At 44.1% G+C, this 25,998-nt stretch overlaps 1 protein-coding gene across 2 annotated transcripts in view; it reads left to right on the top strand.

The window, feature by feature from the left end:
* The window catches only part of IFT140 (intraflagellar transport 140), a 95,091-nt gene that overhangs the window by 8,163 nt on the left and 60,930 nt on the right, over positions 1-25,998 (top strand). For both annotated transcript variants that reach the window (XM_066198054.1, XM_066198055.1), the window contains exons 4-9: positions 8,402-8,523; positions 9,239-9,381; positions 13,961-14,136; positions 17,925-18,016; positions 19,180-19,286; positions 23,146-23,294. In XM_066198054.1, coding sequence (XP_066054151.1) covers positions 8,402-8,523; positions 9,239-9,381; positions 13,961-14,136; positions 17,925-18,016; positions 19,180-19,286; positions 23,146-23,294 — 789 coding nt within the window. The remainder of the gene's footprint in view (positions 1-8,401; positions 8,524-9,238; positions 9,382-13,960; positions 14,137-17,924; positions 18,017-19,179; positions 19,287-23,145; positions 23,295-25,998) is intronic.

Raw genomic sequence — 25,998 nt, 5'->3', positions numbered from 1 at the left:
TCTTGGCTGCAGGCAGTTTCCCCTTTGGTGTAGTTCCAGGCACAGCCGGCAGGGAGCGCTGGTGGCTCCCGGTGGGCGGGGCAGGTGCGATGATCCCCACGTGGCTGCAGGGGGCGTGCCTGCGCGGGCTCCAGAAGCACCTGGCAATGGCGGCTTTGGGGAGGGATGGAAGAGAGGCCAGGCTCCACAAATCCCTGGGGCTGTCTATCCCAATGCCCGTAGCAGGACTCTCAGGAGCAGCAGGCTGGAACGGCAGGGATGAGCAGAAATCCCAGGGTGGTGGATGAGATGTATCAGAAACTCCACAGTGATAGCTGGAACTGTGGGACATCTTGGAAGGGCAGAGGGTGTGGGGCCCAGCAGCAGAAGAAAGGCAGCTCTCGGCTGGGTTATAGCAGTGGTAGCGAAATTCCTTTTCCCCAAGCAGCAGCTTGACTGTCTCCTTCAGAAAGCCAAGAGTGAGTGAGAAACCCCAACTGCCCCAGGCCCTGTCCTTTACCTGCCTCTCTTCTTGTGGTATCTCTGTCCCTCTGATAGAAACTCTCAAAAACCAGAGGAGTGCCGCTAGACACCCTCCTTCCCTGAGGCCTGGCCACCTGTCCCCTCCCCCCGCAAACACTCAGCCATCAGTGCGTCTCAGCAACTCAATGAGAAAAAATTCTACAGGTAAAAAGGAAAGAAACCCAACCACCCAAAAATTTTTCCCATTCCAACATGTTACATCAAATTTATATAATTTAAATTATATACACTACCTACTATATATGCACTACCTTAATTATATACATATATACATACAGATACAAGCACAGTGTCATGGGTAGTTCTCCCTAAAATGAGGTCCCGTTGAGGTTTTGTCCTGGAGTGACTGTGATGCTTGTGTCCCCAATCTGCTTATGCTGGATGTTGAGTTCTACACCTTTAAGACTGGTTCCGAGAGCAAAGGGGGGAAAAAGAAGTGTGCAGTTTGTTTTCAGAAACTGCACTCACTGTGCCACATTCTGTTCCTGGACTGTGTTGTCTACAGACGGACAGCGAGAGAGAGCTCTCCTTTGCTTTTTAGTTAGTTTTTAGCTAGCTGAGGCTGAGAAGTTCCCTGGACTGTTTTTTCTTTTTTGTTTTTCTTGGAACTGTTTAAACCTGTTTTGGACTGAAAACCCAGAAAAACACCAGGAGCTCATGCCTGCGGCCCACTGGGGCTCAGGACAGCATTTCCAGTGCTGGAGGAACTGATTAGAGACTGGGTGAACTGAGCTAAAACCCATGGCAAGGACTTTCTCAATTTTGCCATTGCTCTTCAGAATGGCAAGAGGTTTTATTGTTTAATATTAATATTATTCATATTTCTTTGTGCTTGTGAACACCTTGCTTGTTGAATAAACAGGTTTTTTCCACTCTTCTCTAAGGAATTTTTTTTTTTCCCAGACCAGTTGGGGGAAGGGCTACTTGAATTTGCTTTTTAGAGGGACCCCATTTGGAGGTTTCCTCACAAAATTTGCCCTAAACCAGGACAGGTATGCATTGGGTCTCTCCATCCTTTTGCATCACCCACCAGGTGTAGCCTGGTCCCTGAGCAAAGACAACCCCATGAATGGGACTGTCTTTGCTGGAGGCAGAATTAACCAAAAGAGTTTTTCCCAGCATTCCTCTCATATGTACCACTGGAACCTTATCTCTGTTTGTTGTTCACAAGGGCTCAGATTGGGCAGGGCTTGCTCAGTTGGTGGAACTCTGGTGTTCACTAACCATGCGGCCTTTGCTAAATTAATCTCCCAGTTCTTGAAAGTCTCCTCACACGGTGCCTTCAAGGTGATTTTAAGCAAGCCATTGCACCATTGTCTTGATTTGGGAAGACAGGTATCTGCCAGGGAAAGCTAGAGTTTCCCTTGGAATGGAAGAGCATCCCCCCCTTTTCCAATTATAAATTTGTAGTTAGAGGTTTTCAGGCAAAGATTTTGGGATGGAAAAAGCAGTTCTTTCCTAGTACGTATAACAGAACAAACAAAAAACATCAACTACAGCAATAATAACAAAACAGTACCAAGAACCTTGAGGGCTTTGCTTCACAAAACCCAGGGCAGTTTGGTCTTGGTGCCCCTCAGGGCACCACACTGGAACAGTGGAGAGTCTGGGGCTGGTAACTGGAACAGGTGTCCCTGGTAGGCAGGGGGAGGGTGTCATGGCCCGGCAGGGGGGTGCAGGGTCACGCCATAGCAAAAACAGCAGTGCAGAAGAAGCTGTGAGGGTGGGGCAGGGCTGGCCCAGCTCCAGCAGGGCAGGTGGAGGAGCTCAGAATTCCAGGGCACACAGCAGTTGATGGTAGATTTCCCAGGGTCTGACTTTCTGGTGACAGTGAACTGCTCCTGCAGTAAGCAGCAGGCCTGGCTGTGTCCTCTCTGATTCAATGCGAGAGCCAGGGGCCAAGCTGCCTCCAGCTCTGTCCTTTACCTGCCCCTAAACTCGCATTATCTCCCCCTCTGAGCTTTCGAGCTTTTGGCCACCTCTTTGTTTTGAACAAGTACCCTTAAGCACCCAATACTTAGTCTCCTTAGTAACTTATGGGGAAAAAAATTTTTTAGAGTAAAAAAGGAACAAACCTAACCCCCAACAACCATTCAACTTTCCCAGCTGCTGGTGCATGGTAGGGAATATGGTACACCCACTCAATGCCATGTTCTCTAGCCCAGGTGTTTAGAAGGCTATTCTTGAAATGAGTCCCATTGTCAGACTCAATCCTCTCAGGGATACCATGCCTCCAAAGGACTTGCTTTTCAAGGCCTAGAATGGTGTTCTGAGCAGTAGTGTGAGGCACAGGGTAGGTTTCCAACCATCCAGTGATGGCTTCTACCATTGTGAGCACGTAGTGATTGCTTTGGTGTGTCTGGGGCAGTGTGATGTAATCAATCTGCCAGGCCTCCCCATACTTATATTTAGACCACCGCTCACCATACCATAAGGGCTTCACCCACTTGGCCTGCTTGGTTGCAGCACACGTCTCACAGTCATGGATAACTTGAGAAATACTGTCCATGGTTACATCCAGCCCTCGGTCTCAAGCCGACTTATAAGTGGCATCTCTGCCCTGGTGACCTGAGGCACCATGGGCCCATTGAGCTAGAAACAGCTCTCCCTTGTGTTGTCAATCTAAGTCTGTCTTTGACACCTCTATCCTTGCAGCCTGATCTACCTGCTCGTTGTTTCGGTGCTCTTCATTAGCCCGACTCTTGGGGACATGGGCATCTACATAGCGGACTTTTACAGGTAGCTTCTCTACCTGAGTGGCAATGTTTTTCTACTCAGCAGCAGCCTAGATTGATTTTCTCCTACCCTGCTAGTTAGGTTTTTTCTACCTTTCTCGCCAGCTCTATAGAGAATTGGCTACCATCCATGAATCAGTGTAGAGATAGAATGCCACTTCTCTCTTTCAGCAATGTCCAGGGCCAGCTGAATGGCTTTGAGTTCAGCACATGGACCTGATCTACCTTCTCCTTCAGTAGCTTGTGCGACCTGTTGTGTGGGGCTCCATAAAGCTGCTTTCTACTTCTGGTTCATCTCTACGATGCCACAGGAATGGTCAGTGAAAAGAACGTAGTGTGTGTCTTCTGCTGGCAGCGTGGTTGTGCAGAGGAGCTTCTTCAGCCCTTGTCACTTGTTCCTGCTCCTCTTTGTCAGCGAGACCAAAGTTTTCACTTTCTGGCTAGTTTGAAATTATTTCTAAAATCCTGGGGCACACTGTGTGATGAGGGTAATCCATTTGCTCTGTTTGGCATTGGTGGTGGGTAGAGGGAATGTTTCCTTTGAACATCTGCTCTAGCACTGGTAGTCAGGGTGCCAGGAGGGGTTGTGCTGTTGCAATCACATCTGAGACAGCTTGAACTCCTTCATAGGTGGCCAAGATTTCCACTCTCTGTAGTTGGCTTTGGACCCTCTGTAACTTTGGCTCCAGAATCCCAGTGGCTGACCCAGAGTCTCACCAGACAACTTCTGCCAGAGACTCCAGGAAAGACTTTTGTTCCCAGCCGCAGAGTAGAGCACGTTCTTCACCTCTGGTCCTGTCCTGACTGAGCAAATGCCACCGCATGAGCAGTCCCCTGCTAGATCTGGACAAAGGCTTGTTGCTGTTCAAGGTCCCAGTGGAAATTGTTCTTCTTGCGGGTAACCAGGTAGAGAGGGCCCACAATCTGGCTGCACTCAGGAATGTGCATTCTCCAAAAAACTATGGTGCCTAGGAAAGCTTGCTTTTCCTTCTTGCTGGTGAGCGGAGACATCGCGGTGATCTTATTGATGACCTTGGTGGGTATCTGGCACCGTCCGTCTTGCCACTTCACTCCCAGGAACTGGATCCCTCAAGCAGATCCTTTAACCTTACCCTTTTGGATGACAAAACCAGCTTTCAGGAGAATCTGGATGATCTTTTCTCCTTTCTCAAAGACTTCTGCTGTCTTGTTCCTCCACATGATTATGTCATCGATGTACTGCAGATGTTCAGGAGCCTCACCCTTCTCCCGTGCAGCCTGGATCAGCCCATGGCAGATGGTGGGGCTGTTTCCACCCCTGGGGCAGTCGGTTCCAGGTGTACTGCACGCCCCTCCAGGTGAGGGCAAACTGATGCCTGCATTCTGTTGTCAGAGGAATGGAGAAAAATGCGTTAGCAATGTCAAGAGTGGCATACCACTTTGCTGCCTTGGACTCCAGCTCATACTGGAGTTTCAGCATGTCCAGCGCAGCAGCGCTTAGTGGTGGAGTCACTTGGTTCAAGCTATGATAGTTCAAAGTCAATCTCTATTCTCTGTTAGACTTGTGCACAGGCCAAATGGGGCTGTTGAAGGGTGAGTGGGTTTTGCTGACCACCCCTTGGCTCTCCAGCTCTCAGATCATCTTGTGGATGGGGATCATGGCATCTCGATTCGTCCAGTATTGCTGGTGGTGCACTGTTGAGGTGGCAATTGGTATTTGTTGCTCTTCCACCTTCAGGAGTCCTACTGTAGATGGGTTTTCAGATAGTCCAGGCAAGGTGTTCAATTGCTTAATGCTCTCTGCCTCTACAGCTGCTATTTTAAAAGCCCACCTTTTGGGCTCCTTTGGGTCTTTGTTACAGGCGTTCTGGAGGAAGTCTATGCCCAGAATACATGGGGCCTGTGGGCTGGTCACAATTGGATGTTTCTGCCACTCTTTCCTGCTCACCTTGGCTTCCAACAAGGTCAATTGCTGTGTTCCCCCTGTCACCCCCATAATGAACACAGGTTCTGCCCCTACATGTCCCGATGGCATTAGGGTACCCTGAACACTAGTATTAACGAATGCTTCATATTTTTGTGGCTCTGATGTGGCTCTGATGTGCCAGGCCATCAGATTTAAACCATCTAAAAGATCTGATTTTCCCATGTCTCTTACTGGCTAGAGGCAGGGCCCCTCTAGCCCTGATTATCATTTCCTTCCTGGACATACATGCTAGAGGTTCCTTGAAGGGGATCTGACAGATCATCCTCGCTTCTATAATACCTGGCAGCTGAGTCATGGGAGGCTGAGGCTACCTTCACTTTACTGGAACTCTCTCGGTTAATGTTTCCTTCCTTGAGTTGATGCACCCATGCTGCCAGGACAGAAGTGGGTTTCCCGTCCCACCTTCCCATGTCTTCCCCATGGTCACACAGAAAGAACCATAGGTCAGCTCTTGGGTTGTACCCTCTCTCTCTAGCTGGGGAACATTGGATTCTGACTTTGGGGCCTGTGACTTGCACTAGTGCCGTATGGGAACTATTCCTCCTCACCTCTTCCCTCATCTCCTTCATCTCCTTTTGGAGGCTCTTAATTACATGAGACTGCATTGAGCCGTGATCATATCTTGTAATTTTTACAATTAAAATTTTACAATTTGCTGCTCTTGTTGGTGATAGAACCCACTGTCTCTCAGTTGTTATCAGCATTAATTGTTGCAATGAATGTGGCGTATTGAGATGGCCCTAGTGTTGCCAGGTTCCACAACATTTGCCCTGTGCACCTGACCCTTGTCGGGGTTATTATCATGCTGTACGCCCCTCCCAAAGAATACCTCCAATACTGCCACTTCTCTCAGGTTTTGGATCCCCTCCTCAAGGGTCTTCCAGTGCATTCCATGATCGTACTCTTGCATTCTCTCTCTGTGAACAAACCTCTCCCTTACGCTGCTCCCAGAGGGAAAGGGGCCCTGGCTCTCTTACAAGTAACTGAGTCACACCTGCGTCTTGGGTCAAGGGTCCCAAATTCCTTGCCTTGCTACTATCGAGTTGCACACCTGTACCTATAAGGTCCCAGACCTTAAGTAACCAGGCTGTATAAGCCTCACACCCCTGTTGTACAGTATCTTTTTGCAAATTATGGAGACTTTCATACGTCAGGGACTTGGTGATGATCTCAACCTCTGGCTCCCCTGTGGGTTGTGAGGGCCTTCTTTTCTTAATAACTAGGTGCTCTGATTTCATCTTAGACTTCTTCGTTTCCACAGACTGCTGCTGGCTGTGACTGCCCTTGTGGTTCACCTGGAACCTGGACAGTTATAATGTTTGTGGGTTCCACTGCAGCACCATCAGACTCTCCCTCTTTGAGGCAGATTTGTTTTAAGTAAAAATAATATGCATAATTTCCACGTTTTGATCACAGAGAGGATCTAGGTGCTTTCTTATAATGAAAGCCTATTTGTAAGGCAAATAGCTTTCATACTAAGGAACTAAAGCTTTGGGTTTTTAAAAATGATTGAGAAGTTACAGGATAGAATCAGAGAATATCTCCATTTGGAAAGGACATTTAGATAGATCATAAGGTCAATGTCCTGTGTCTTTTAAAAATATAATTTGAAAACAGACAACTTCTGCATCCTTTCCAGTGACACTTAGGAGAGGTAGTGAGCCTTTTTTGTTTCCAATCTCATGTGTTCCAAACTAGGAATTGAGACTGCAAATAGGTTATATGGATACGGGCTGGAATATCTAGAAGGAGATGGAAGGAAGGTCGGCAGCTTTAGAAAGGTGCAGGCTTTTCCTCCAGCTTATAAATGCTGCAGGTGGTTTTAGTTGGGATACTTGGAAATTGGTGACATAAAGCTGATGGAAGAGTGAGAGGAGAAACCAATAAGTTCATAGGATCCTGTGATTTTCAGAGGTAATTAGCTGACATTTTATGAACTGCGGGTGTCCTCTTGGGACGGGAGTAGAGCACTGTCACAGTTGCACAGCTGAGTGGCATTCTTTAAGCTGAAAGGTACATTGCACTTAATTAAAAATTTTGGATGGTATAACTAGTGCCATCTTACTGTTGAAAAGAAGTTAGAACTTTGAATCTTGGGGAAAAAAAGAAAGAAAGTGGAAGGCCTCAGATGCATCTTGTGTGACTTCTAGTTAGAGTTGTGAAGAATAAATGACCCTGCTACCAGTTTTTCACTTCTAAGAGAAGGATGATACTTCATTGAAAACAATAAATAAAAACAGAGCAAATTCTAATGCTGCTTTATTGTTATCTATCTTAATGAATAAAATGAGATTGAACTTGATATTGAAAATTGTTGCTGGGTTTTTTCATGTAGTGCTTACATGGAAGTTTCCCAAATGCAATTTGGTTTCATTAGCACTGTATACAACAATAAATAATTATCTTAGCATTCCAGCTACAAGGATGTAGTGTAAGTCAATTTGTTGGAATTTGTCTCCATTCTTAACAGTCACCAGGGGTTTGTTGCTTCTGAGCTGGCACTTCAGGGTGTGAGTTATGTCAGAACCTGTGCCAGGCTTGAGGGCTGGCCTGTGTTGACCACTGTTGAGTTCATTAGCTAACCAAACTTCCTTTCTTTAGCATCTGTGATTATTCTAGTTACTTGATTATTTTTCTAAAAGTAACTTCTTGAATATCTGCTCTGAAAGAGGAGAAAGCTTCAGAAATTCTGCCCTTAGTCTTTCTGTGTCTAATCATATAGCCATGTTCATCTACATCAGTTTTACGTGCGCTTACTGAGGGATGCGTGTGCTCTGCTATCCTTTATTTCAATTGCTAAAAGATAAGCTATCAGACTACTTGCAAGAAAAAAAACATGGAAAGGACATTATCAAGACAAATATTTATATCTGCTACTTGCAGAAGAAAACCAAGACTGTTCCATTTAATTACTCTGGCAGTGTGATTTAACTAAAAATGGATAGGACCAACCAGCTTTTTTTAGATAGTTTGATTTTAAGTAAGCAAATGATATAATGTTAAAGATAACTTTGATTCCCTGTGGCTTAGTTTAAAGTGGGAGTAATTGTATGTGTCAGCTAAACAAAAGCAAGGGTGTTGCTGTCAATAAAATATTTATTTTTATGTGCAGTGAGTAGCTGGAGTCTGGATTCTCATCTGTGTGCAAAGGGTAATGAATTAACTTGTCTTTTTCTAGCACGGTGTCTTGTTTCTTTGGAAGATGGACCATCGAGGCAGAGTCCAGGGCCCTGCCCTGATTAAGCAGGAGTATGGGAAATGCTTGTGTCACTGTGTGTTTTGGCCACCCCCTCCTGGCGAGTGAGTATTGGCCTTGTCAGAGCTCTGCAGGTCTTTGTCTTGTTCTACAGGACAAAAGTCCTACCCACAAATGTACTATTTTTAAGTCTATTAAAAAATGTTCTTCTCCTCAGTGCCCTATATTTCCAAGCCCTTCTTCCACTCTGGTAGCTGGCTCTGTGTCCTGTGTGCAGCAACTGATTCCTTTCTCTTCTCCACATCTTCTGTCTGGTGCTATTGACTCTTCTGTCTTAGTTCTTCTAATTAGCAATATTGCTGATTGTGGAAAGCCATAAACACACCGGGAACACAATTATAATTTTATTATTGTCAAAAACAATTAAATTAAAAGTCAGTTCTTAAACATTCTCTCTTTCCTGTCCAAGCAAGAAATAGGAAGCAGCTGTAGTAAAAAAGAAGAGTTTTCCTTGTCTGGGCTTTTCTGTTTTCATCGTCTGGGCTTTTCTGTTTCACATCTCTGTGAAAAAAAAATAAATGATGCATTTAAAAAATAGTGATGCATTTTGAAAAAAAATGTGAAACAATGCAAATAAAAACTAATATTGAAATTTCGTTTTGTATCTCTTTGAGTTTGTCCTTTTTTCAATCAGTGTATGAAACATCTTTATTCTCTTCATAGATAAATACAGATGCTTTATTAACTACTCCTCCATTCTTTGAGACTGAAACTACTCTGTTATGAAAAGAATTGGGAATGAAATATCTCTCTTTGCAGGGACTTTGTACAGCTGGCAAAAGCAGCTGTGGGTGGGGATGAAAAAGCCTTGGATATGTTTAACTGGAAGAAAGCTGGAATAGGACCACCTCTGAAAACGGCAGTCCAGGAAGGACTCTCCTTCTTTATCACTTTGACAGATGGTAAGAGCAAAACCACTTCTCCATTTGTCTGGGAAGTTGTTTCCTTAGTGCGTCAAAATAGCTCAGTGCATGACAGTCTTGTTTCATATATCTGACGTGTGGGGTATATTTATATATCCCTCATATTCATATACGCAGTGGGGTAGAGTATTCATAGGAGTTGTAGAATGTTTGGTAAGAAATGAATAAAATTAATGAAATCTTATCACCTTCAGGGTGGTCTTGTTCGCAAGGACATCAGAGGTACTGGGTTAGTCAGGCCTGAAGAAGTGAGTATGAGGAAAACAATCTCTAACACACGTGTGTAGATGATAATAGCTTTTGTGCAAAGCTTCAAAACAATGCATTTGTTGTGGGTTCTTCTTTCTATAAATAGGCAAATTCTGATAAAACATACCTCTTAAATTCTGAATTTGCTTTTCACTTTTTTCTCATGCTTTGAAATGGTGCTTCAGTCTTATGGAACAAAAAAAGTCTGAGAATCTGTTTTGTTAGTTTTCTCCCTAATATAGGTTCTTCTCTGCATTTTCCTCTTCCTTGCCTTTTACTCTTCCCTATCTTTTCCTGTCCCTTTTAGTCTTCTGGGTACTAGTTTGCTCTAAGCTAATTTTCTTCCCACCCCAATTCTTTTCTGGTGTAACTTGCTCTCTCTGAACTGGAGCCAGAATGTGCGTGAGAAGTTGCATAATGGGTGTTTCTGGTAGGTGATTCAAGTAATCCTCTTGATTCAAGTGTTAGCTGCTCTGAAAACATTTCAGTTATGCTGGTTCTGGAGTTCCGTTGCAATTTGATTCAGTGTTCTACCAAAACTGACACCCCTTGTTTACACCAGTACAGCTTGCAGAAGTGGCATGGGCCAGCTGCAGGGATCATCTGCAGAGCAGTAGACTGTACCTTCTTTTAATGTGTGAATACAGCCCTCTTTACTAGAAAGGTACCATTTAAATAGAAAATGGACACAGGGTGCTTCATAAAGGTACAAGGAGAAAAGCTTTGAGAAGCTGTGCTCATTCTGTCCTCACATTCAAAACCACTGTTTTGGTGGTGCAGAGCCTCATCTAGGGACAGGCTCTGTGTTGTGTGGGTGCTGTCCTTGGCCTGGGCCTCTGTCTCGGTTTGAGACAAGTTAGGAGGAAATGTCTTGAAAGGGGCATCTCCTTTGAAAAAAAGGCATGTTTGCAGCATGCCCTCCCCCCATCAAACAAAAGGAACTTCTTGAAGGAAAGTGGAAAAAACTGTTTATTTAACACACAGAGTGCACGCAGGCATGGGAACAAGAATGAATGTTAGATATTAAAACCTTCTCGCTGCAGAGAAAGCTGTTGGACTTTAGAGTCCTGCTTGGCTTCTCCAGAGGTCCAGAGCTGGGATGTGATGTCCCTGCAGCCTCCCCCATCTTGGCCACAGTGTGGGGCTCCTGGTGATGGTCTGTTTTTTTCAGACTGGAGCAAAGCTGAACAGTTCTAGAAAAAGAAACCACACTCTTGGGAAAAACTTCTTGCCTCAGCTAACAAAAAGAAGCTAGCTAAAAGCAAAAGAATTTAACTTTCCTTCTCTCTCCTGAAAAAGGCTTGGGGGAGTATATGTGTTTGCACACAAACTGCTGAAAGAATTCCCCTGGCTTCCCCCCCTCTCCCAGACCTAGCTTAAAGTTACAGGACCAGTGTCTGGGCATAAAGCAGATGATAAGGGATACAGTATCATAAAGTCACCCCAAGACAGCCTCCTTGTCATACTTCTCAAATTTCAATCAAATGATACTGACTGTTCCTTGTGCGCAGCCTCATTGCTTGGAATGGTTTATGTGGGAACTGGCAGTGGTCAGAACATGGATTTCTAGACTTCAGACAGTAGCTTGGGCCTGTGGGAAAGCCAAGTACAGAGCTCTCTTACACTGGTCTGGGAAATTGTAAGGAGGAATCAAAACAATCCTTGGAAGGTGAGGAACTGTTAAGGTGGAAAAGTGTTAGCAGCTGATGATTTTCTAACTGTTGTTTACTTGTAAGAAACTGTCCGGAGGTGATGCTCTGAATGACTGATCATATTGATTGTACTGAAACACTGTATAAAAGAGTCTGTCTTTCAATAAACTTTTGCTATAAGCCCTCCGAAGAACCAGAGTTCTACGTGTTGTTATTTGAGCCGTCCCAAATCATAACGATAGGTTTGGACATACATATTTTGGACTCAGTTCTTAGTGTAGTCAGTGATCTGCTGTAACTCCCAAATGTCTTGAGAAGAGCTTGGGGGTGCTGGTGTGTGAGAGCTGGACATGCCCCAGCTGCATGTGCTGGCACCCAGAAACTCCCTGTGTGCTGGGCTGATCCCACAATATGGGCGTAGTGGTTTCACGTTCACCAATTTCTGTTTCCCAAAATTAGTGTAGTGGTTTGACTGTCTTCTAAAATCATTTACTCTTTTTCTGCTGTGAGATAGGATTAAGAGAAAAGCAAAGCAGGCTCAGAACTTAAAAGGTATAAAGACAGGTTTATTAACAAAACTGTAAGAGAAAAAAAATTTAATAATCAGAATGAAACCTTCAAAACACTTTCTTCTTCCCCAACAGCTTCTTTTCTTTCTCACAGACAACATATAAAGACAAAACTTGGAACTCTAGGTCAGTTTACCACTTATAAAATAGTCTTTCATCGGTTCATTTAGAGAGGGAAGTCTCTTTTGGTCTGTTATGGTAACTTTCCAGAAGAAAGAACAGTCTGCTTGTGGCTCTTAACTCTTGTGAGAAGCAGCCGCCCAGGAAAATCTGCAGTTGTGGAATTCCTCCCATATTATGCTGCCTTTCCTGCAGCTGCATATGGGCCATTGAGGTATCATTTTAAAGATGAATGGTTCCAAAAGCAAAGGGTTTTCTTCACTATCTCTAAAATCATCTCCATCTGAAGAAACAGAGGTCTTTGTTTTTCCTGGGGGGCAGAGGGCTTCATATCTTTATCTTCATCTGTTCAAAATTCTCCATTAGATCACAGCTATTTCAATATTTACTTAGTCCATCACAAATACCTTTGCTCAAACTGACAATCTCCACACTCTCATCATCTCCCCAATGCATATTTTTTCACAGTTTAAGGGGATATTCTAGCATATTACAATCTGTTAACCATGGTTCACAAAAGACTTTCAGCCCTAAAACCAAGACATCTTCTCCATCTCCTCATCTAAGATGCAACTCTTCCTTAACTGACCCTGATATCTTCATAGTGTCTCTTTACATGTCTCTTAGTCTGGCTGTTCTCTCACTCAGAGAAAAGTCAATGCTTTGCAAGCTTCATATGTGCAGTGAAAGAGTTTAATTCTTGCCCAGGTCTCTCCCTCTTAGGCTGTGGCTCAGGGTGTTAGATTGCAAAGCCGAGCTGATGGGAGGAGGCTCAGAAACAGCTGGCCAAGATCTCAGTAGGTAAGGCTGTTGGATGCCTCCTCCCCACCCCTCAGTAACACTGGGGTGGGCTCGGAGCTGCTCCTGGGGCTCAGGAACATCTCCCTTGGCCCGGCAGGTGGTGGGGCAGTCTTTAAGGTTGGCTGATGTTAATAGCTGCGGCCTTCCCTTACCCCGCCGGCAGCTGCTGGGGCCCGGGGGCCAGACCAGGTGGAGCGGTGGGGGCCTGGCCCACCTGCCCACTGAACAGAGCAGGCCAGGCCGGTTACGTGCTGGCAGGCTGGACAGCGAAGAGGGAAATTCCCGAGATTCTCTGATTTTTAACCTGTGTAGTCCACGGGTGTTTCTAACTCTCTAATTGGTCAAACAAGCTGTCAACACTTTGCTTCTCCCCAGGGGAGGGCAGACTGGACATCAGGAGGAATTTCTTCCCAGGAAGAGTTGTTAAACACTGGAATGGGCTGCCCAGGGCAGTGGTGGAACCGTCATCCTAGGAAGTGTTCAAAAATGGCTATATGTGATGCTTCATGATGCGGTTTAGTGGGTGTGGTGGTACTTGATCAGAGGTTGGACTTGAAGATTTTGGAGGTGTTTCCAAGCTTAATGATTCTGAGACTCTATGATTTATAGAGTAGTACAACTTGATGACATTATGATGGCTTTTACAATGTTGATAGGTGCATTAGTTGCTGTTGTCAGTGTTTTTAGAAAAACTGCCCCATTTGCCAGTCAAATTATGGATTAAAGCTGAATTTGGTGTGTGGTGCAGTGTTTCCTAAACAATGAAGAACTTCAGGTCCACAGTTTTCTGTCATATAAACTCTGCTGTAAATTGAATGAATTCTTAGCTGTCATTCTTTTTTCACAGATTTTTTTATAAGACTGAAGATTTCAGTCTTACAAATGAGTGAAGCTGTCATTCATACAGAAAGTTTACTTCCAGTTTAAAATTAGTTAAAGTATTCCCCTTTGGATTTTCTAAATGGGGAAAAAAATATGCTTTGGTTTATTGCTCTGGTCAGCTGTCATGGTCACTACCTTGAGCCAAACTAGAAAATGAAAGAATTTTTGTTATTTTTACCTTTTCAGCACATGGGGAATGTTTTATTAAGGTAGAAAGCATCAACTTTGGCTTTTGTGGCTAAAAGCTGTCGACTAAAATCTGCGCCTTGTTTATTTGTGCTACAGGTTCTGTGCACTGTGTGAATGAGAAAGGGAAGACAAGGCAGGTACTGTCCACAGACAGTCTGGTCCAAAAGCTCCTGTTGCTAGAGGAAAGAGATGTTTTACTTGTAATAACAGAGAATCTGCAGTTGTCCTTACATGCCGTTTCTCCCGAGGGAGAGGCAGAAGAGCTCATGAAGGTGAGAGTCATACTACATAGTAAAGTTGCAGTATTTATTCTTTATAAGTATTTTTTTGTTTTGTTTTTTTGGATTTTCATTATTTTGCTTTCAAATTAATCAACTCTGATATTTGTTTCTCAGGTAATATGTTGATGAAGAAGCAACAATAGCTCATCTAAAAGTGGAATAGAGTGATGTCTTACTGAACTTGGAAAGATGGTTTTCATCTTGTCTTCCTGATTTTCATAGTTTTTTTTCATTTTGACCCTATCATAATTTTTTGATACTTACTTTCAGTTTCTTGGTGAATTAGAGAAAAAATTGGAAATTGCAGTTGTCCCGGTTGCAGAGGTGGGCAGTGCTTAGCACCATGTAGGTGCAGCGCTTAGCACCATGTATGTGCAGCTAAGTTATTCTGTATCATCTATATCATCACTGGTTTCGGGGAGAAAATGCACACACCCCAGAAGTGGGCACCATTCTGCCTTGCTCTCCCTCATGGGAAGGTTGTCAGCATCAGCACTGCAGACTCTACCTTCTGCCCCTGCCATCCACCCTCTCCCGTTTTCTCTGAGACGCAGCTATGGGACACGGTGCTGAAAGGAAAGCGGTGGAATACAGAAGTGATGTGTGCTGAATGGCAGCACCAGCAGGGAGGCTGGAGGCAGGTGGCAGGGGAGGCCCCCAGTCCAGTCAAGCCCATTCCAGCTAAGCCAGGCCAGAAGGTGTGCAGCAGAATTGCAGGGAAGTGGCAGTGACCTCTACGATCAACCCCCAGTATGGTGGAGTGGTAGAAGCGATGGTGAAGGCACTTGTGTGGAACTGAGCCCAGCGGGGCTGCAGTGCAATCTCTTGAATGACCCAGCTTTCAGGGGGGCTGTTTGCCATTGTTTTTTGTTGTCTTGCCCTGGGGGGCAGGAAGCCTCTCTCCATATGCCTTTGTTTGCGATGGCGTGCAGGAGCCTGGGGAAGGCAAGTAGATGCAACCTATGGGGAGCATCTACCATTTTGGTTTTGCTCTCAGCAGCCACGTAAAACTAATTTTTTGTGGCTAAAACACCTTTCGGTTTTGGATAATTTTTAAAATTCATATTGCTGTTGTTACTTTGTGTTTCTTATTCCATTGAATTTTGCTTTCAGTAAATCATCTCAATCCATAGTCTCTGCCTGTGTCCCTCTCTTACTGGAAGGGGCAGGAGAAGGGCCATGATTTATTTGGTATTTAATTTTTTGCTGGTATTAAATCACCACATTTAATTGGTGCCCAAGGTAAGGCTCAAGTGGATTGAGATAACTTTGATCTAAGCATTTGTGTTTCAGGTAGAGAACTCTCTGGTGCCAATTCTTGGTCTGTTCATGTGAGTGTGATACCTAACCCTGTATATGCTACCGTAAATGCGCTATGTATCCACCACAGTGTTCTGTTTCAAAGCAGGGACAAAGATCAAGATTGCTGAACTCTGTGATAACAATTTATGGCGTGATAACATCAAAGGCAATGGGGGTCCTTTCTGATGTGTATTCAGTGTTCTCCTGTCCTGGCCTTGGCTCCTACCTCTGAGTATTCATTAATGATCATACCCAGCCTGTGGGGGTAAGAGGAAAGGATGATTTTTCCCAGCCTTTTATCCTCTTCTCCTTCAGGTCTGCTACAATAGCTTTTGAGAATTTTGAATTCTCTTTGGTCATTAAGGGAAGCATTCCCTCATTCATAGGTCTACCATGTCTCCTTTGTCCAGGGTACACCATGTTAAGATTCAGGACAGAGATTTCTAGGGAAGTTGTTCAGAGATGTGTCCCAGGATGGATAGTCATTAGTGGTGTGGCATGTGGGAGAAAATGGGCCAGCTTTTGAAGGAGTACTCTACTCCTGGTTTGGAAGTTCACCCCTGAACAACTGCAGGGCCCTGATGAGATGTTTGAAAGAAAATTGCTTGGCAGTTCCAGAGAGGTGCAAAGTTACGGAATGTGCTGTACCCTGGCTACTATTTCTTGGACACTGCTTGTTTCTATACAGCACCATCAGAGGGAGGAGGAGGAAAGCAAAGCAGCAGGCACCAGGGCCATTCAAACTGCAGCTTACCCACAAGAACAACCTGTGCTAAGAGCAGTTGCCTGTATTCAGAAGAAGAAATCAAAGACCAAATCAGTTCATGTAGGGAGTGCTGAAGAGGAAGCAGGGTGCTCACAACAGGAGGAAGCAGCAGGGCCAGAGATAATCAGCCGAACCCTATCCGAATGAGCTGCAAGACATGAGAAAAGATTTCAGCCTCCGGTCAGGTGAGGCCCTGGTGACATGGGTGCTCTGATGCTGGGCTGTCATGGCTCACTATGAAATTAAATGGTAATGACACTTTGCAATTGGGATCCATGTCCTGGGATCCAAGTATTGACCAGGGGATCAGGAAAAGACCAGAAACTCTCAGCCTCTGGACGCAACTCCCTGTCAAATGTGAGGGGAAGGTTTCCTTGGAAAGATGACCTTTTAGTGCACTGAGACAAGTGGAACACCATGGAGCAAGGTATCTGGTACCTGAGAGAATTAGTGGTGCTGGAGATAGTATTTTCAAATAATGAGCAATTTCCTGCTAATCTAGACAACATCCAGTGTATGCAAAACATGGCGGAAATTCCTACAGAGCATGCTGGTGTCATATGCCAACTCACTGGGAGTGATGCCATGGAAGGAAGGAGAACAAAACATGGACTATTTGGTTACCAAACCTCAGATACATGAAGAAACTGTCTCCACCCCATCACAGGCCTGTATCTCTGTAGGAGAAGGGAATACAGGTGACCTCACCTCTGATAAGTAACAGCTGTGTTAATTCCCCAATACAGCCTTGCTCCTCATGAGTCATAGCTATATCGAATAATGATAAGTGTGATAAAAGGAAGTGGGTTAGGTGCTGAGGGGAGGATCATGAAGGAGAAGGAGGAGGATCCTGGGGAAGCGAATCACAGCTGTGAGGTCAGTCTGTGTCTGCAGTAAGAGCCTGTTACTGGAACCTGCAGTCATAGTCTAGCTGCGTAAAAGCCTGCACTCAGAGTCTGCAAACTGATACCTGCAGTCATAGTTTAGCAGGAAATAACCACCAGTCAGAGGCTGCAAGAGAAATCTACAGCGGGAGCTTGCTGCAGCTGGAATCAGTGAATAGTTGGAGTCAGGATGATTAAGCTATAAAGAGGAATAAACCAGGACCCTTTTCATGCTGTGATAAACGAGAAGTCTGTGTCTCTAACAAGAGAGCTGCTGCAACATGTCTCCTCAGTGGAAAGACTAACAGAGGATCTCTGGAAATTAAAGAGGAAATGTCTCATACCCTGCCCTGTGCTATTACAAAATGCTGCTTGTGGGTAGGCCCCAAACCTTCACTTTCCTAAGATGTTTTTTCTTTTTATTCAAGACAGAAAAAGATTAGACACTTGTGTATTACAGGAGTGTCCACTTCTTATTGATCATTACTTATGTTTGACTAAAAGTAAGATCTGAAATTTCACATTTTAAAGGAATCTTTATTAAATTTTAGGAAAAGACCTAATACAAGAGTAAAATGCTGCTCCTTATTTACTTAATTAACCCACTACAAGGTTTGTTTTATGAAATTTATGCATGCAGTCTTGATGCATTTTATGGTGATCATTGTCCGAATTCACTGTCTCAATATGTCTGTCAATTGACAGTTAGGTCTAGTTATTTTCATATTTTTTACTTTTTAGCCAAGTTGTGCAGTTCAGATGCTTAGTGTCATTCAGTGTGCTCCTCACACCTTCTGTAAATATATTTATTTGCTTATGGTTAACAGGTGAAGTTGAGTGGGAAGACTGGTCATTCTGCAGACATAATTTTAATAGACGATAGTCTGGTTGTTACAGCACTAGGTGAGACAGTCATCAGGTAAGAATGAAAGCTGTTCCTGCTGCCCCAAGAAGGGCCAGCTAAAAGTTACAGTCTGTAATGAACTGAATATTTTGCTGAAATGTTGGTTGGGGGTTTTTAAGCAATAATGAAAAAATTCCCCACATTTCCTAATTTTGTTTGCCAAAACAGGTAGAGAAATGAAAAAAAAAATTTCTCAAGGACAGAAACTAATTTGGTACGGTTTGCTTTCTTTCTAGGTATTTTATTTTGTCAGGCAGTGCAACATACTCTGTTCCTTCCTTGAGTGCTATTACTGATTTCTTCTGAAAATAAATCCTGCTGGGGGTTTTGCATGAAAATAAAACCGCTTTGCTCTTCTTGCCAATGTTACTGTCTGATCCTTAGGATACTCGTAGCATCAGCAACCAGAAAAAAGTGCTTCCTTTCAGGATGTTTCCTTTACTGCAATATAAGACAAGTATTTAAATTACTTCTGTCCCTAATCCTTTAAAGTATGTTGCTTTGCCATGCTGTTATGTTACTGTGTTCTGTAGTTTTACCTTTTTGGCCATCTTTTCTTCCTTGTCTTTACTATGTCCTGCTCTACATGTTCCTCTAACCTTTTGGTCATGGTGGTCCAAAGTGGACCCTAGCAGGGTGGGAGTGTTCCATTAATATCAGTATTTCCCTTTATTGAGTCTCTGTCTGCTACTGTCACACAGAATCTTTTGTTATTTTAACAAAATTAAATTTTTGTTAATAAACACTGAGTATCAAGAAGGAGTAGTTTCATGGCAATATTTAGTTCTAGAAAATAAATCTGGAATCCAAAGGACTACTGGCTAACGCAGGAATATTCTTAAAATAGAGGAGGAAGCATAATTAGGGAGGAAGAAAATTGCAACTACCCCTCACTTTTTTATTTTTTTTTTTAAAGCTGCACTTGCTTGCTTCTGACTTCTTTCTTCATAGGCTAATATCCCTAAACGTGCTGCAGATTAAAGAGTCAAAGGAAAAGGGAGGAGACTGTTAAGAAACTCACACTCTAGAGGCAGATGCTGAAAATTTAATTTTAAAAACTGAATAACCTAGGTATTGTGGAAATAGTAAATTAATGTCATGTACAGCATCCTGTTGACTGTTTGGCAAGACACCTGGAAAGCAAAGCATTGTTAACATTCTTGTTTTGTGTGCCTTAGGTTCTGGGATTTGGATCGAGATGAGAACTATGTGCTCTCCCTAGATGTGCAATTAGGCTTTGAGGGGGAAGAATGTATTAACTGTGTGTCTTACTGCAGTGCTAAAGGTGAGAAACAACATAGCAGCTGTGATCTCTGGTCCTAAACCTTGTCAAACCTCAGCCTTCCAAGCCCTGTAATAATTTCAGTACATTTGTCTCGTGACCAAGGATCTCAGTGGTAATATGTGATGTTGAAGACTTAGTTTGGATCACAAATGTGCCTTGAAAGGTGCAGGGAAATCATTCAATACTCAACTGCACTTGGACTCACTATGGAGTTGGGTCCCGGTTTGGGAAGACAGGTATCTACCAGGGAAAGCTGGAGTTTCCCTTGGAATGGAGAATGTAAACCACTCGCCCTGTCCCTTTTTTTCTAATTATAAATTTGTAGTTAGAGGCTCTTAGGCAAAGATTTGGGGATAGGGATAGCAATTCTTTATTAGTATGTAAAACAAAGCTAACAAAAACAACAGCTACAGCATTAATAACAAAACTGTACTAAGAACCTTGAGGGCTTTGCTTCACAAAAACCCAGGGCAGTTTAGTCTCGGTGCCCCTGCAGGATCCTCAGAGCACCAAGCTGGAAACAGTGGAAAAGTCCCGGGCCGGTGGCTGCAGTGGCAGGATGTCTGGGTGAATTATTAAAAAAATATGAATATTGATCTAATGCCGTTATCCAACTATGACAGACAAAGACTCTCTAACAGTTTAAAGTTAGAAAGTGTATGTTTAATTACGACGCTGGGCAGCATGCGGGATAGCTCCCAAATACACGTGCCGCTCACAGAAGATCACAGGGTCTTTTTATGTACGGGAGTATTGAATACCCAAACCACAAATGTGTATTCATAACTCTGGTACATCCCATTCCCTGCTTCGTATGGTAATTAGCCAAAAGCTATTAAGCATGCGTGGTTTGTTCTTTGAAATGAGTTGGTGGTCCTTTTTATGGGGTTGGGTCTCAAAATGATGAAGTAAGTGAGTCTTCTTCGCTTTGACTTTTTAACCTTTTAGTGTTGTGTGCCAACTGAATCCTGTTTTCTCAGGACTATTTGATTTATGATTCTCTTGTATTCTTGGAGTCTATTGATGAGTCAGAATACACAAACATAAGTTGACACGCCTCATGATTTATCAGTTCCTTAAATCTGACTTCTGTTAACAAAGGGGAGTTTATCTATCTTACCTCAGCAATATCTAGTTTAACTAAAGTCCTTAATTCTTCAAAATTGATGTCTCATGGGCAGGACAAAGGGGTGCAGGGTCACACTGTAGCAAAAGGGGCAGTGCGGAAGAAGCTTCGAGGGCGGGACAGGGCTGGCCCAGCTCCAGCAGGACAGGCAGAGAAAGCTCAGAATTCCAGGGCAAGGGAGCAGATTACGGCAGGCCTCCCAGGAGTGAACCCCTCCGGTGACAGTGAACTCCTCTTGCAGCAAGCAGCAAAGAGCGAAGCTGCCTCCAGCTCCGTCCTTTACCTACCCTAAAAACTTGTGTTATGTCCCCCTCCAAACTTTGGCCACCTCTTTGTTTTGGTCAAGTACTCTTAAGCATCCAAGACTTAGTCTCTTTAGTAACCTATGGGGAAAAGAATTCTTTAGAGTAAAAAAAAAAAAAGGAACAAACCTAACCCCCAACAAGTTGTCTCATGGCACACGAGCTGGATTCTCTTTGACACAGGTACCCCTGAAGTACACCTAATGCACTCCAACATGTTTTGGACATTCAGTCTAGAAGCCTGCACTACAGCTAATGCAAAATAGAGCTTAGTGGCATGTATTGTACATATGCCAGGTCCTTACAACAGATTCTTTCTACAGAGCTGCTCCTGGCTCCACCTTGGTTGCAAGGGTAGGCACAGCTGGTGTCTGCTGCAATGGTTTTCAGTGGTTGGTAGCCCAAAGTGACTACAAAACGAGCTATTTAAAAATAAACACAAGCCATAGGAGGAATGGCTGAGGTCACTTGGTTTGTTCATGCTGGTGAAGAAGAGAACAGTCTATACTGAGTGTCATCATGCAGCACCTACAGGATGGCCAGGGTCTCGGGCCCAGCCAGCATGGGTTTAGGAGAGGTAGGTCATGTTTGACCAACCTGATCTCCTTTTATGACCAGGTGACCCGCCTGGTGGATGCAGGAAGGGCTGTGGATGTTGTCTATTTGGACTTTAGCAAGGCTTTTGACACTGTCTCCCACAGCACACTCCTGGAAAAGCTGGCAGCCCGTGGCTTGGACAGGAGCACTCTTTGCTGGGTTAGGAACTGGCTGGATGGCCGGGCCCAGAGGGTGGTGGGGAATGGTGCTGCATCCAGCTGGCAGCCAGTCACTAGTGGTGGTCCTCAGGGGTCTGTGCTGGGGCCGGCTCTGGTCAATATTTTCATTGATGACATGGATGAGGGTATTGAGTCTTTCATTAGTAAATTTGCAGATGACACTAAGCTGGGAGCGTGTGTCGACCGCTTGGAAGACAGGATGGCTCTGCAGAGAGATCTGGAATGGTTGGGTCAATGGGCAGAGTCCAACAAAATGAAGTTTAATGAGTCCAAGTGTCGAGCCCTTCACTTTGGCCACAATAACCCCCTGCAGCATTATAGGCTGGGGATGGTGTGGCTGGACAGTGCCCAGGAGGAAAGGGACCTGGGGGTTCTGGTCAGCAGCCGGCTGAACATGAGGCAGCAGTGTGCCCAGGTGCCCAAGAGGGCCAATGGCTCCTGGCCTGGATCAGGAATGGTGTGGCCAGCAGGAGCAGGGAGGTCATTCTTCCCCTGTACTCGGCACTGGTGAGGCCACACCTCCAGTGCTGTGTCCAGTTCTTGCCCCTCAGTTTAGGAAGGACATGGAGATCCTTGAGCACGTCCAGAGGAGGCAACAAAGTTGGTGAAGGACTTGGAAAACAAGCCATATGAAGAACGACTGAGGGAGCTGGGGTTGTTTAGGCTGGAGAAAAGGAGACTCAGAGGTGACCTTATCACTCTATAACTTCCTGAAGGGTGGTTGTACACAGCGAGGGGTTGGTCTCTTTCTACAGGCAGCAACTGACAGAACGACAGGACACAGCCTCAAGCTGAATCAAAGGAAATATAGGTTGGATATTAGGAAGAAGTTTTTCCACAGAAAGAGTGATTAAATACTGGAATAGTCTGCCCGGGGAGGTGGTGGAATCACCATCCCTGGATGTGTTTAAAAGGAGACTGGATGTGGCACTTGATACCATGACCTAGCTGAGGTGTTAGGGCTGGGTTGGACTCGATGATCTTGAAGGTTTCTTCCAACCTACACATTCTGTGATTCTGAGACGAAGGGGGGAACATCCATAGGGCAGCTTTACCATGAGGGGCAGATCTGACCTCTGGTATTTGTGAGTTGTGACAGGACCCGAGGGAAAAGCCATAGCTGTGTCCAGCCAGGGGAGGGTTAGACTGGGTATCAGGAAAAGTTTCTTTCTCCAGAGGGTGATTGGGCACTGAACAGGCTCCCCAGGGAAGTGGGGATGACCCCAAGGCTGCCAGAGGTATAGAAGTGTTTTGACAAAGATCTCAGACACATGTTGGGATTCCTGGGACTGTCTTGTGCAGGGCCGGGAGCTGGACTGGATGACCCTTGGGGTCTCTTCCAGCTTAGGATATTCAATAATTCTGTATTCTTATGAAAAGGTTAAAATTGAGTAATTGTCTGATGCATTTAAAAAAATCACTTCATCTGTTAGCTTAGAAGATACACCTTGCCATATGGAACTTCTCTAATTGTTTCTCCAGAAAAGATACCCTGTATAGGACTAGGATGTTGGTTTGCCATTAGGAGAGAAATGCTGCTGGAAAGTGGCTTCTCAGCAGCCAAGAACCAGACTTCGCTGCCTGTTATACTGTGTGATGTGGGTTTGTTTTTCTGAAGCCCAAGATGAAATGCCTGAAATGTTTATGAATGGCAGGTATCTTGGCAGCTGGAACTAGCAAGGGGAGAGTAGCAATGTGGAAGAAAGCAGCAGCATCTGATCAGAGTACATGGGCTTCGGAGGGCAAGGAGAAGTGGAAGTTCCAGGCATCTACAGAACTTGAAGGAAATGTCACTCAGATAAAGGTAAGAAAGAGGCTCCTTGAATGTTAGTGGGATTTCACAAACCTTAGATGAATAGACCATCTTTGTGAAACAGATGAACATGATCTCTATCATATGAATATGTGTTCCAGCAGAGGCTGGTCCTCCTTCAGAAGTAGGAGGAAAACCCCTTAGAATCAAGTGACTTTTAAAAGTGAAATGGGCAGAAATATTCCCTGGTTGTAGCTAGTCTCTCCATCGTATGGCTCACTGGCAAAACCTTTGGGTTCAGCTCCCTGAAATTATTTTCTGAAAAAAAAAAAATATTATCAGGAGTGTCAATTTTACATAAATTTATTTAAAAAGCAAGAAAATCTGACTAAATGCATGATTTTATTAATTATTTTTTTCTTTTTGTCACTTTCTCAATGTATAGTTTCATCTCACTGGTAGCTGTAAAAATAAAAAGATGTATTTACAACCAAATATTCTTTGGTGAGACGTGCCATCTAGAAAGGAATGCTATATATTTTAACATATTGTCTTTAAAGTGTCAGGATGCAGCATTTTTGTTTATTTGGAATATTTTCATTTGTCACAATGAGGTTAAACAATGTCATTCTATGCTTAATAGCATTTTGTTATACACAGAAGAAAAATGGTGAGTGTAACAATTATAAATGTAAGTTTTAGAAGTTTTATATTAATGAAGAGCTTTTTTTTGCCCCCAGCATTCTGGTAAAAGGCAAAACTTGTGCTTTAGGTTCTCCAGCCTCTTTGGTTGTTGGGTTTTATACCATGTTATTAAGTTTTTTCAATTTTTGTGTGTTTCTGTTATACTCTATCATTCTGTTGCTGTGCTTCATATGTGAGAACAATCCCCCTTTTTTTTTTAATAAGGAAAGAAAAATACATCTGATGACTTTCAAGAGAAAGTAATTTTTTATATTTGCTGTTATTCTGTTTTCTTATAAGAGTGGAAAGTATTTAGAAAGCAATGGCATTTGCTTGTTCTGTGTTGGTATAGAGTGAGGGTCTTTAACACTACCCTACGTGCACAAAACTGAAATGCTGTGAAAATGGAGAATCCAAGTGTTTTATTAACAAGCTTCAATAACAAAAGGTCCGGGATATAGGAAATAATGTGTGCCATAAGTATCTCATGCATCCCCTAATAGATACAGGTGACTGTGTCAGCTTTCCCTTTCCAGCCTTTTTCAGATAACAGGATAGGGAGCCCTGTCCAGAAGTAGCGCAGCCCCTCTGCCTTGCCCGACAGTGCCCCCTGCCACTTGTGGCCATAACTACACCAAAGGGAAAATTGGTCATTGGATTTTTTGTTGATCTATGTTTGTTCTGTTTTATATATTTATTTTCTAGTAAAGAACTGTTATTCCTGTTCCCATTTTTTTCCTCGGAACCCTGTATTTTTGAAATTATAGTAATTTGGAGGGAGGGGGACCATCTTTCTATTCCAGGAAGGTTCCCGCCTTCCATGGCAGGCACGTCTTTTAAACCAGGACATTAATTGGTGACCAGTGTTAGGCCCAAGGGTATTGAGAGGAAATACACTCAGGGAGAGATGTTTAGCAGATGTGGTACCAGTGCAAACCAGAGCCCTTGAAGTCAGAGCCAGATGCCCCCCAGACAGGGAGAGTGGGTATGCCCCCACAAACTGACTTGTGATATTTCCTACTCAACCACAGAGAAGACATGAGGCAGTGGGACTGGAAACCTACTTGTGTCCTGGCAGCCTGAATACAAGAACTGAAAGAGAAAGGAGAAGGGAAGTCAGTGAAAGTGAGTGCAGTGCCAGTTTCCCATGGGCAAGGATCTGACCCACTAGAAGGTACCTCCCATATGTATTCACAAGAACTAGTATTAGAGGGGTCCTGCCTCTCACCAGGTAGGGGCACCGGGGGACAACCATGTCTACTGGACCATGTGGATCCGATAGCCTGGGATGTCAAACCCACAATTACACAAGGCTTTAGTTGACACTGATGCTCAGTGTATGTTAATGCCACCAGGATGTGTGGGGTCACCATTTCTGGGGTGACGGTGTTCTCAAGAGCTGAGGGTGTTGGAAGCTTAAGTGAGCTTGACTGGGAAGGACTGGCAGAAGCACCCCATTGTAACTGGCCCAGATGCTCCATATATTCTGGGCATTGACTATCTTAAGAACAGATACTTCAAAGACCCAATAGGACATTGATGGGCTTTTGGAATTGCTGCTGTGGAGACAGAAAGAATTGAGCAGCTAAATACCTTTCCTGGATTCTCAGAAAATCCTTCTGTGGTTAGGACTTTGAAGATAGAAGAACAGCAAGTACTAATTGCCATCTCAATGGTGCATCACCAGCAGTGCCAAACAAATTGAGATGCCATGATCCTCATTTACAAGATGATCCATGAGCTGGAGAGCCAAGGAGTGTTCGGCAAGGCCCACTTGCCTTTGGCCCAATTTGGCCTGTGCGTGAGTCTGACAGAGAATGGAGATTGACAGTGAACTATTGTGGCTTGAATGAAGTTACACCATCACTGACCGCTGCTGTGCTGGAACATGTTGAAACTCCTTTATGAGCTGGAATCCAAGGCAGCGAGGTGGTGCCACTAATGACATTTCTAATGAATTTTTCTCCATTCCTCTAACAACAGAATGCAGGCATCAGTTTGCCCTCACCTGGAGGGGCGTGCAGTACACCTGGAACCGACTGCCCTAGTGGTGGAAACAGCCCCACCATCT

Source organism: Chamaea fasciata, unplaced genomic scaffold (assembly GCF_029207755.1).
Source record: "Chamaea fasciata isolate MVZ Bird 193981 ecotype frontalis unplaced genomic scaffold, bChaFas1.0.hap1 SCAF_16, whole genome shotgun sequence".
Classification (NCBI taxonomy): Eukaryota; Metazoa; Chordata; class Aves; order Passeriformes; family Sylviidae; genus Chamaea; species Chamaea fasciata.
Note: the sequence above shows the minus strand (reverse complement) of the source record. Positions and strands in the feature narration are given on the sequence as shown.